General features: G+C 58.1%; 1 protein-coding gene across 11 annotated transcripts in view; it reads left to right on the forward strand.

Moving 5' to 3' along the window:
* The window catches only part of AP2A2 (adaptor related protein complex 2 subunit alpha 2), a 73,623-nt gene that overhangs the window by 57,398 nt on the left and 4,777 nt on the right, over nucleotides 1–11,448 (forward strand). For 9 of the 11 annotated variants that reach the window (XM_032270561.1, XM_032270568.1, XM_032270562.1 and 6 more), the window contains 6 exons: nucleotides 1,751–1,933; nucleotides 2,529–2,626; nucleotides 2,988–3,219; nucleotides 3,306–3,479; nucleotides 7,332–7,498; nucleotides 10,973–11,055. In XM_032270561.1, coding sequence (XP_032126452.1) covers nucleotides 1,751–1,933; nucleotides 2,529–2,626; nucleotides 2,988–3,219; nucleotides 3,306–3,479; nucleotides 7,332–7,498; nucleotides 10,973–11,055 — 937 coding nt within the window. Of the gene's footprint in view, nucleotides 1–1,750; nucleotides 1,981–2,528; nucleotides 2,627–2,869; nucleotides 2,918–2,987; nucleotides 3,220–3,305; nucleotides 3,480–7,331; nucleotides 7,499–10,972; nucleotides 11,056–11,448 lie in introns of all 11 variants that reach the window. The other 2 variants (XM_032270563.1, XM_032270564.1) reach the window with 2 other exon arrangements.

The raw sequence follows: 11,448 nt of genomic DNA on the forward strand, positions 1-11,448 counted from the left end.
CCGTGAGGTGTAAGGCAGGTGCGGTGAGTGACGTCAGCTGCTCCCGCTGTCAGGTGTAAGGCAGGTGTGATGAGTGATGTCAGCTGCTCCTGCCGTGAGGTGTAAGACAGGTGTGGATGAGCGGTGACCTCACAGCTCCTGCTGTGGGGAGTAAGACAGGTGCTGCGTCTTGGCCCGAGTGGCGCTCCCCACACCCTGTTCCTTCAGCCAGGCATGGCAGAGCGTCTTCTCTGTGGCTGCGCTAGGTGCTGGGTGTCCACACCGGACCTGGCCCACTCCTCCTCTGCCCCTTCCCATCTGTGGAGGAGCATGGATTAAGAGCAGGGCCAAGGGTCGCTGTGCTGAAGGTGGGATGGCCGGAGGAAGTGCTCCATGTTCCGCGGCCTCAGGAGGCATTACACTCTGGGGGTGCTGTGTGGACTTCTGTAGGGGTGGGAGGCGCCTGGTCTGGAGAGGATGATGCTGCAGGGGTCACTGGGAGGGCGGAGCAGCAGTTTGTGGATGGGTGGTGGGTGGCTCAGTACAGGGTGGGGAGCAGGGCATGTGAGATGGGTAGAGGGGTGCATGGGGACCCTGCCAGTGAGGCGTGAGGGCCCTTGTGCACAGCCCCAGGCTGAGGCAGGGCTCAGAGGCAATGCATTTTGGAATGATGCTCTGGAAGTATCATGGAGTTTTTCAGGGTCCAGGCTCCATGGAAGGACTCAGGGGAGACACAGTCATCAGCATCTGAGCGGCCAGCAGCAGGGTGTGGGGGTGCGGCGGGGCGTGGGGAGGGGGCGGCAGGGCGTTTGGGGGGTGTCCTTGGGAGGTGTGTGGTCTTGATGCCTGCCAGCATTGGTGTTGGCAGCTGGTGCTCTTGGAGGGAGCTTGGTGCAAGGCGAGGTGACTTTGGGGAGATGAATTTGGTGTCGGACAGCCTGGCAGAGCTCCATGTGTGTGGCTGCCATGTGGGTGTGGGCGGGGCAGGCACCTCTGGGTGCCTGGGGGTAAAGGAGTGGTAGGTCTCCCGTGAGAGTGAGCCAGAGAGGAGGAGAAGGGGGACGCCCAGGTGGGACTCGCAGGAAAGTTTGGCTGGAGCAGGAGGAAACCATCAGAGAGGCGGCCGCCAGGACCCCAGGGTGGCAGGGTCAGAGGGCGCTGCAGCCAGGTGCTTCAGGAGAGGAGGGCCAGGTGGGAGATGGCCTGGCTGTGGTCATGGCCACCTGTGCGCTGGGCTGCGCCTTTTCCTGGGATTCAGGCTGGCTTTACTTGCTTAAGTCAGGGAATGTTAAACTTTCTGGGCTTGTGGCCTTTTTGAGAATCTAGTGCAAGCTTCTTGTGCATCCTAAACTTTTTTTTTTTTTTTTTTTTTGAGACGGAGTTTCACTTTTGTTACCCAGGCTGGAGTGCAATGGCGCGATCTCGGCTCACCGCAACCTCCGCCTCCTGGGTTCAGGCAATTCTCCTGCCTCAGCCTCCTGAGTAGCTGGGATTACAGGCACGCACCACCATGCCCAGCTAATTTTTTATATTTTTAGTAGAGACGGGGTTTCACCATGTTGACCAGGATGGTCTCGATCTCTTGACCTTGTGATCCACCCGCCTCGGCCTCCCAAAGTGCTGGGATTACAGGCGTGAGCCACCGCACCCGGCCATCCCAAACTTTTAAAATAGACACATAGGTGCTTCTGAAACCCTCGTTGGGTGATAGTTTGGTTTTGGGATTGCCATGGCCTGCAGGTGTCCGCCCTCAGCCGCCAATCCCCTGCAGGTGCTGAAGGTCGCCATCCTGGCCGAGAAGTATGCCGTGGACTACACCTGGTACGTGGACACCATCTTGAACTTGATCCGAATCGCTGGCGATTACGTGAGTGAAGAGGTGTGGTACCGAGTCATTCAGATCGTCATCAACCGGGACGACGTGCAGGGCTACGCGGCCAAGACCGTGTTCGAGGTACGGCCATGGGACTGCCAGGAAGGATGGGGGGGGAGTCGTGGAAGGTGAGTAGTGGTCCCAGCCCGCCTGCGTGAAGGTGCTGGGGCTGTGGCTGACCCCTCATGCCCCTCAGCTCTTCCCTGAGGCTCTGGCTCCTCTGCTGCTGGTGTCCCTGACTGAGTCACAGTTTCTTCTCACCCTGACTTTTCAAACTGTGGCTCTCTGGGGCCACCTGAGAAAGCTGCCTCCGTGTGTGAGAGCATGCTGTGTCTGCAGGGTGGGGCCCGCCTGTCCATGGAGAGGATTAGGCCACCGGGGCGGGTGTGCCGTGAGGGCGCTGGCAGAACCTACCCGGCTGCAGCCTGTTCAGGACGCTGCAGCTCCCTCCAGGGCAGGCCAGCGGGTGGCAGCCTCTGGCTCCTTGCTGCTGACACAGGACCTGAGGGCGCTGCAGGAAGGCGGGGAGGGGGGAGGGGCAGGTGCGCTCAGACTGGGGTTTCCAGGAAGCTGAGGGCTGCTGCTGGCGCGGGGTGCAGCCTGCCAGCAAGTGCCTGCCTGACTTCACTCTGGCCACGTGGCTGCCATGCTCCTCATTGTGTTTGTGGCTTCGCAGGCTCTTCAGGCTCCTGCGTGCCACGAGAACCTGGTCAAAGTGGGTGGCTACATCCTGGGGGAGTTTGGAAACCTGATAGCTGGAGACCCGAGATCCAGGTGAGGGGCCCTGTGCACGTCGGGGTTGTGTGCGCTCCAGTGGCCAGGGTGGCTGGTGTCCTTGCTTGTCACCGGAACAGCCCCGAGGCACAAGCCGGCTTTGTCGTGAGACCCCGCAGAGCCGCTCCTGCTCCAGGCACTGTCGTCTTGTTTTCCTTCAGGGGACAAAAAAGCAGGGATTCTAGTGGGAAATAGAGAGACCGGGTCCGCGGCTGACCTTGTGAATGGGCGGGCGCCTTGCAGTGGGTTCTGGAGCTGGAGGAGGGGTGTCACCAGCGGCCTGTGGTGCAGGCGAGGGGTCTGGCTGCCGTCCCTCCCTGCGGGGATGACGGGTTCCCTGCTGTGCTCTCCTTGCCCCCAGCCCGCTGATCCAGTTCAACCTGCTGCACTCCAAGTTCCACCTGTGCAGTGTCCCCACCCGTGCGCTGCTCCTGTCCACCTACATCAAGTTCGTGAACCTCTTTCCGGAGGTGAAGCCCACCATCCAGGACGTGCTGCGCAGCGACAGCCAGCTGCGGAATGCAGACGTGGAGCTGCAGCAGCGCGCCGTGGAGTACCTGCGGCTCAGCACCGTGGCCAGCACCGACATCCTGGTAGGAGTCCCCACCCTGTGCTCACATGACCGGGGGTTGGGAGTTGGGAGTCAGGGCTCTGCTCAAGCTCACCCTGTCTTCCCAAGGCAACTGTGCTGGAGGAGATGCCTCCGTTCCCGGAGCGGGAGTCCTCCATCCTTGCCAAGCTCAAGAAGAAGAAGGGCCCCAGCACGGTGACAGACCTGGAGGACACCAAGCGGGAGAGGAGTGTTGATGTGAACGGGGGCCCCGAGCCTGCCCCGGCCAGCACCAGCGCTATGGTGGGTCCCTCTTCTGCTGTGCACCCAGACCTGTCAGGGCCTCTCCCCCAAGACTTGGCACCAGCAGGGCATTAGCCTGTCAGGGAGCAGCGTGTACTGAGAACCCAGGCGTCGGCCGTGGCTCAGGACACCCACGATGGTCTGTCCCGGGGGCCACTGTTTGTTGGCGAGGCAAGTCCTCCAGACCAGTATCTTGAGTCCTCTGTGGTGACTTGTTTTATGGGATTGGCTGCCCCTCTCCTGCAGGACTGCCTCACCCAGACGGCTGTTGACACGTGCTTTGTTGATTTAGGGCAGACCTGTCTTGCCCTGTTCTTGGAGGTTTTCTGTAGTGAGTTGGGTTAGGTCTGGTTTTCCTTGTATGTGTGATGCGATGAAAGTAATTCTGTAACTGAGAATGTGTCCTGTGGTATTTGTCGGGTGAGAAGTGTCATTTTGAGTGTTGTGTTTTTGCTTGGCTCTGCTTGCTGGCTGTTCCCTTCTGTGCTGTTGGGGAGGGCTCCTGTCGGGGTCACTCGGGCTGTCTCTGTCCAGTTAGAGGAGTTCTGGAGAGAGGGTTTCCTCTCCAGGACGCCGGTCCAGTGCTGCCACTCAGTATTGGCAGGGCTTTTGGGGCCAGCTCCCATGGCGGTACCTGCCCTGGCACTTTGCTGGTTGGGAGGGAGCTCATCTCTGAGTCAGGGACCTGCTTGTGTGCCCTTGCTGACCGCGTGTCCTTGCTGACTGTGTGTTCTGCCCCTCCGGCTGATAGTGCAGGGCCTGCCATGGGGCTCATATCCAGGCCTGACATCTCGCCCAATGGCTGGCTCCTGTTCCTCCTCCTCCTCCTCCTCCTCCCCCTCTCCCTTCCCCGCCCCTCCCCTCCTCCCCCCCCCCCCCCTCCCCCCCCCTCGGCTGAGCCTGACTCGGGTTAACGGTTCGCCCTCCCCCCATCGCCTCATGTCCTGTGTGCAGCCCCTGTCCCCTGTGTCCTCTCTGTGTTGATTGTGGCACCTGCCGTGCCCGCCCTCCAGAGGCTTGACTTGCCTGTGAGCTGATCCTGGAGTGCATGGTAACCCAGGTGGGCGTCTTCCCTTCACGCCTGAGCACCTTCATGCTCGTGCTTCTCATGTGCTCTGTAGAGCTGGTGACCTGCTTTAGGCCCTGTCCCGTGGGATGTCAGTAGCCACTCCGTCACTCCACTGATCCGTCTCCCCTCCTCCTTCGGGCGTCTTGACTTGGGTTTCTGGAGACAGAGTGCTGATTTGTGGAGATTTGTCTATGAGCTGCCAGAACAGGGCCTTTCCTGTGGGTGCTGGGCCAGCAGTGGCTCCGCCTTGCAGAGAGGAGGACGTGGCCCCAGTTGGGTGAGGAAGCGAGGGCAGGAAGACATGACCCAGGGGAGGCGACTTTCCACAAGGGCACTGGAAGCCTTCCGAGGAAACCTGCGGTGGCCTGTTGGAGGCCGGGAAGGCACCAGGGGCTCTGGCTCCTCTCCAGCTGCTTCGACTTGAAGAGGAGCTCGCTGAGGGCAGAAGGGGGCTCAGGGTTGTCGTCAGTCTCTCTCTCTCTCTGTGGTTCTTGTTGATGCGTCTTTTTCATGTGGGCCCTGTGAGGTGTGCCCACACCCTAGGCCTTAGATCACACCTAGGTTTGCCCAGCCAGGCTCCGGGTGGACTTTGGAGGTGCCTGGCCTTGACCGTGTGGCTTAGGGATCAGATGGAAGCTTCTAGATTGTGGGAGTGAGTGGCATGCTGCCCTCTGCAAAGGAGGATGAAGGTCCAGTGAGGGCCAGCATTTCTGTTAAGGTGCCTCCTTGGAGGGCCCCCTTCAGGGCTCATTCCGTGGATTTTCTGAGTGTGGCTTCCCCCCTGCTGGTCAGTGGTGCCTGACGGGTGGGCTCCTTAGGGAGCGTCTGTGACGGAGGCAGTGGCCTCCGTTGTGACTGAGAGCTGTGGCGTGTGGGCTTTGGTGCTATCCTGTGCTTTTGGTCTGTCCCCACTGCTCACAGGGAGACCCTAGTGGGCTGGGGTGAGGAAGGAGGGAAGGACAGAGGTGGGGTCACTCCTGGCACATTCTCCTGCTTGGGGTCTTTTGCATGGGTCACGAAGGGTCTCTTTGAGGGTGGCATCAACATGCGTGCCTTTCCCATGAGAGGCAGTGGCTTTATTTTGGTGTCACGTTGGCGAAAATGTCTATTAAGATCATCAATGAGGCCGGAACATGTACTTCTTCTGAGCATCCTCTCTCTCTGCACACAGCTCCTTGGGGCCCCTGGGTGTGCTGGGGAGCACATGGGTGTGGGGATCAGAGGCTGCTTGGCCTCATGTGCAGGAGCCCGGGACCCTCGTAGGCAGAAACTTCACCCCTCAAGTTGTCCTGCTGTTGGAGGGAAGGGACGAACCAGTATGGCCCAGGAGCCAGGCCTGCTCCCTGAGGAGGGTCTCCCAGGCCTGAGGACCAGGAGGAGATGGGGAACCCGCAGTGGGTGTCAGGACCCTGTCGTCCTGGGGCCTGAATCTGGCCTTGGTATCACAGTCTGTGGTAACGAACGTTTCGGGTACAAATTTATTTGCTAGGGCAAAGGGCTTTCCTGCTTTAGAAAGTGGTTAAAAGCCATAGATGTCTGGGTGTGGCGGCTCACGCCTGTAATCCCAGCACTTTGGGAGGCTGTGGTGGGCAGATCACTTGAGGTCGGCAGTTTGAGATCAGCCTGGCCAACATGGTGAAACCCTGTCTCCACTAAAAATACAAAAACTAGTCTGTAATCCCACCTTCTCTGAGGCTGATGCAGGAGAATCACTTGAACCTGGGAAGTGGAGGTTGTAGTGAGCTGAGACCACTGCACTCCAGCCTGGGAGACAGAGCGAGACTCCATCTCAAAGAAACAAAAACAACAACAACAAAGAGCCATTATTACTAGTATTTAATTTTTTAAAAATAGAGCTGGGTGCAGCAGCTCACTCCTATAATTCTAGCACTTTGGGCTGAGACAGCAGAATCACTTGAGCCCAGGAGTTAGAGACCAGTCTGGGCAACATGGTGAAATCCCATCTCTCCTAAAAATACAAAAAAATTAATTGGGCATGGTGGCATATGCCTGTAATCTCAGCTACTCGGTAGGCTGACGCAGGACAATCACTTCAACCTGGGAGGCGGAGGTTACAGTGAGCCAAGATTGCACCACTGCACTCCAGCCTGGGTGACAGAGTGAGACTGTCTAAAAAAAGAAGAAGAAAAAACAGAGACAGCTTCTTGCTATGTTGCCCAGTCTCCTTTCAAACTCCTGGGCTTAAGCAGTCCTCCTGCCTCCACCTCCCGAAGTGCCGGGTTACAGGTGTGAGCCACCGCACTGGCCAGAAAGCAATTATTTTTTGAAAGTATCTGTTGAACTGTAGACTTTTAAATGATTAAACTAATAATGGTTTAGTCATAACTTAATGATTGAAATGATCGTGCACCCAAATAAGTTCCTTTTCATCTTCTGGAACTTCCTTCTCGGACAGTCGGCAGTGACGTGCTTGATCTTATTTCTTAAGCCACGTGTTTCTTTTTTATGCCTTTCATGGCAAACTTTTTTTGAGAATTTTTTTTTCCTTCAGCCATTGTGAGAAAATGTAGGTCATCTTAGTGAAATGATGGTTTGTCTTTGAAGTGCAGTTGCCTTCAGGCTGGGCTTTGGGATCTACTCAGGAGGTGGCTGTTTGCCCTCATGCTCTGGCCACTCACTGGCCCGTGTGCCACCTGCCCTAGCCTCCGGGATCTCGGGGATGCCAAGGGGGTGCCGTGGGGGAGGACGTGCACGCGTGAGCTGCCTGGGGTCAGCCAGGCCAGGGAGGCTCTGTGCTGATGCTCTCCTTCCTTCTTTTCCAGTCTACGCCTTCTCCATCGGCAGACCTGCTGGGTCTGGGGGCCGCCCCCCCGGCCCCTGCGGGCCCCCCACCCTCCTCCGGCAGCGGCGGGCTGCTCGTGGATGTGTTCTCAGACTCGGCCTCTGCGGTCGCACCTCTCGCTCCTGGCTCCGAAGACAACTTTGCCAGGTAGTCAGGTTTCCTGAGTCCTGCAGACAGGCACGGGGGGTGCTGTGCCCTGTGACCCCTGGTGTGGCCACAGCCAGCGGGACAGAGGTGGGCAGCGGGGTCCTGCAGACAGGCACGGGGGGTGCTGTGCCCGTGACCTCCAGTGTGGCTGAGGGCAGCGAAGTTTACCTCCCAGAGCTGCTTGGGGGACGAGTGGGAGCTGCCGTGTTGTGGGTGGGGTAGGCTTGCTGTGGAACTCCCCTCAGAACTTGGTTTATGGGCTGCAGTGTTCAGCAGATAGAGGGTAACGTGACTCTCAAGAGAGGAGGAGGACGTGAAAAGAGCCACGGTCTGGCCCGCGGTGTGTCCTGTCTGCGGCGGTGTCCATGCTGGCCAGCACTCCTTGTAGCGACACGTCCTCTTTTCGCCTCTTCCCTGCCTCGTTGGGCTGCGTTTCACTCTGACAGGCCGTCTTGTCCGCGTCTGACCTGGAGGCCCGGTCTCTCGTCCTGGAGCTTCTCACTTGCCGAGTCCTCCTGTGAGGCCCGCCCCGTCCACGTCTTCGGCCTCCAGCCTGTGGTCGGCTCCACGGACAGCCCGTCTTTGCTGCTTGTCCTGCTCTAATTTGTGTCCACTGCCTGGACACCACCCAGCTCCCCATGTGTGGTGGTCTCTGCCAGTGTCTCCGCGGTACCCAGAATGTTAGTGCAGGCCGCTCTCCCCGGCCCTCTCTGCGGGACTGATGAGCTGTGCCTTGCCCCTGCTGGCTGCTCTCAGCTGTCTGCTTGTTTTTATGTCAGGTCGGAGGTCCGAGGCCCCCTCTTCTCAGAGTTGACGCCCCTCCCCTGCTGCCCTGTGGGTTGGGAGCGCAGGTGCCAGTTTCTGTCCCAGACGGAGGTTAGAGAGCCTTTGAGGAATGGCCTTTCGGTCCCCCGTTCTGAAGACGATGATAGAATTCTGGTGGTTTTAAATGTTTTCCAGTTCTTTGTGTTCATGTTGCGCGTGAGTCCTGTTTCCTGTTACGTGCTGGAAAAGGACGTAGGAGAGCAGGCTGCTGTGCGTGTTTGGTGCAGGTCGCCTCTTGGGATGAAAACAGACCTGTTACTGCTCTTAGCATCGCTGTGTTTGGGGTTGAGAAGCACTGCAGGGTCCAGGTTCCAGTGCTGTGGCAGTGGCTGCTCCTCAGTGTCTTGGGAGGAAGGGACAGGGACTTTGTGCACAGTCCGTGGCAGCCTCAGCCCTTCCTTGCTGGGCACATGCCTGCCCCGTCTCCACACGGCTGTGCTGGGAGCTGCACGTGGCCCTTGTGCACTCCTCATGTTGAGTGGCACTGTCTCCCGGTGGCCAGGCCTTGGGGCATTGGTGTCTGGGGTGTCTTGGCCTTGGTCTGGCTACAGAGGGTCGTCAGGTGTCTGTGTGTGTTTGGTGTCGGATGGAGGCGCAGAGGGCCTCAGGGCGAGCCAACTGCGTGGCTGCCGGGATGTGGCTTACAGGACAGGACGCTGCATTCTCGGCCTCGCAGAGTGGTTTGCGTTTCCCCGTGAAGTTCCCCAGGCCAGGCTGTAGTTGGGATGACCCTTTAAAAAACAAGCAGCCAAGCTGAGACGCCGGCCGCAGGGCCTCTCTGTCATGCCGTGGGAGAGTCAGCACCCCTCCCATGTCCTTGACAGATTGCACTTTGAAGTGGCTTAGGCCAGTCCACGAGTGTCCACTCCACAGTCTTGTGTCTGCACTGGCCTCTCGGGTGGAGTGCTCACTGGCTGCGGCGGAGCAGTGGCCCCGGGGCGCGGTGGGCATGTGGACCTTTCCCTCGGCGGCTTCTCCTGTGAAGTGATGCCTACTTTGTTAGTCACCTGCTGTGTGAAGTCCAGGGGAGCGCCTGTGTTGTGGATGACTGACCTGTGTATTGGGTGGGCCACACTGGGCTTTTGGAAGCTTCGCATGTGGATGGAGCTGGACCAGTGGCGTGTCGGGCTGGCTGTAGCCTCCAGAGGTGTGTGCATGCGGGGACTGCTGCCTCACGGCTCTGTGGCCATGGCAGGCCGGAGTGGGGCAGTGTGTGGCAAGCAGCGCCCTCCCTGCCAAGGACCTCTGTCACTGTCCCAACTGGGGCCCTTGCCGCCTGTCGCTCCTTCCTCTGTCTTCTTCCTGGCCTGGCCTCCGTACGGCAGGCTGCCAACGAGCTCATCTGCGGGTCAGCAGCACTCAGACCTTCCAGGGTGGCAGATGGGGTGCACTGAGTAGAGACTGGGTAAGCGTGGGAATGGCTGGTCTGGGTCTTCTCTGAGTCAGCATAGGTGGAGCTGGAGATTGCAGAGTTAGGCTGCTGCCATGCAGCGTCTGCTTCTTAGGCACTGGGGCTGCGGGGAGGGGCGGCTCCGGGACCTCCCGCCTCCCCACCCTGTGGTATGAATCAGTGTGGCGTCCCTCTGCTGGGCCCACTCAGGAGCCTTGTGCTGCTGCCCTGCCCCCTTCTCCTTCCATTGGACCCAGGTCCCTGTGGAGTTGTGGTTTCCTAGAGGAGGTCAGAAAACTCAAAGTTCTTCTGCAATAAATGCAAATGAAAGCTAACCAATGCTGTTTCATTTCCCCTCATTCTGTGTACTGTAGATAAGTGCCCTGTGGTGAGCAAAGCCCTGGGTTCCCCGTGCAGCATAGACACAGCCATGCCTGGAGAGAGGGGAGGGGAGGCCAGAGAGGAGATGGGGGTACCCAGGGCCCTGCAGGGCTGTGCTGCTGGCGGGTGGATGGCTGGGTGCCCGTACGTGCATGTGCATCAGTGCGGGGCGAGGCAGCCAGGCTCTGATGGCGAGGCCTTCACCTGGCTGAGTGTCTGGCACCTTGTTGGATGGAGTGTGTGGTGTGGCCAGAGGCTATGTGCATATATCATCACGCCCCGTCCTGTCTGGGGCTGTGAGAGGCCATTATATGTGGAGCAGCAAGTTCATGAAAAGCAGCTGCACCCACTGACCACACAGGTCTCACCGGGGCTGTGCCTGCCTCACTGTGCCCCACTCGCCATCCTCTCTGTGGCCATTTGTCAGGATGTCCTTGGAATAGTTTTCCACTTTTTTTTTTTTTGAGATGGAGTCTGGCTCTGTCACCCAGGCTGGAGTGCAGTGGCGCTATCTTGGCTCACAGCAACCTCCACCTCCCAGGTTCAAGAGATTCTCCTGCCTCAGCCTCCCCAGTAGCTGGGATTACAGGTGTCTGCCACCACGCAGGCTAATTTTTGTATTTTTGGTAGAGACGGGGTCTCGTCATGTTGGCCAGGCTGGTCTGGAACTCCTGACCTCGTGATCTGCCCACCTCTGCCTCCCGAGGTGCTGGGATTACAGGTGTGAGGCACCGTGCCCAGCCACAGTTTTCCACTTTTTTCCTCCCTTGTGTCCCATAGAGGTTTTTCTGGCCTCCTTGTGCTACACGTTTTTTTCCAGAACAAACCCTTGTGTTTTGTGGGTGGTTTTGAGTGACATATACTGTCTTTTTCCCCAGGTTTGTTTGTAAAAACAATGGTGTGTTGTTTGAAAACCAGCTGCTTCAAATTGGACTTAAGTCTGAATTTCGGCAGAATTTAGGTACGTGTTTTAATTACTTAATGAAAATGTCTCTTAGAAATTATGGGAAATTAAGAGAAAATATTTGCAAATTATGTACTTATAAGGGATTGATATCCAGAATGTAAAAATAACTCCCATGACTCGGTAAAAAAACAGCCCAGTTGAAAAATGGGAAAAAGAACAGCCTGGGCAACAAATGAAGAACCATCTCCACAACAAAGCAGGTGGTGTGGGTGCAGGGTTGTTGAGGAGACATTCTCCACAGAAGATACGGAAATGCTCAGTAAGCACCTGAGAAGATGGACAAAGTCATTAGGCACGTGCAAATAAAGCCACAGTGAGACGCCACCCCGCCCACGAGGATGGCCCACGCCTGTGGTCCCACAGTGAGACGCCACCCCACCCACGAGG

The sequence above is a fragment of the Sapajus apella genome, unplaced genomic scaffold (genome assembly GCF_009761245.1).
Source record: "Sapajus apella isolate SASKATOON/1434 unplaced genomic scaffold, GSC_monkey_1.0 scaffold212, whole genome shotgun sequence".
Taxonomy (NCBI): domain Eukaryota; kingdom Metazoa; phylum Chordata; class Mammalia; order Primates; family Cebidae; genus Sapajus; species Sapajus apella.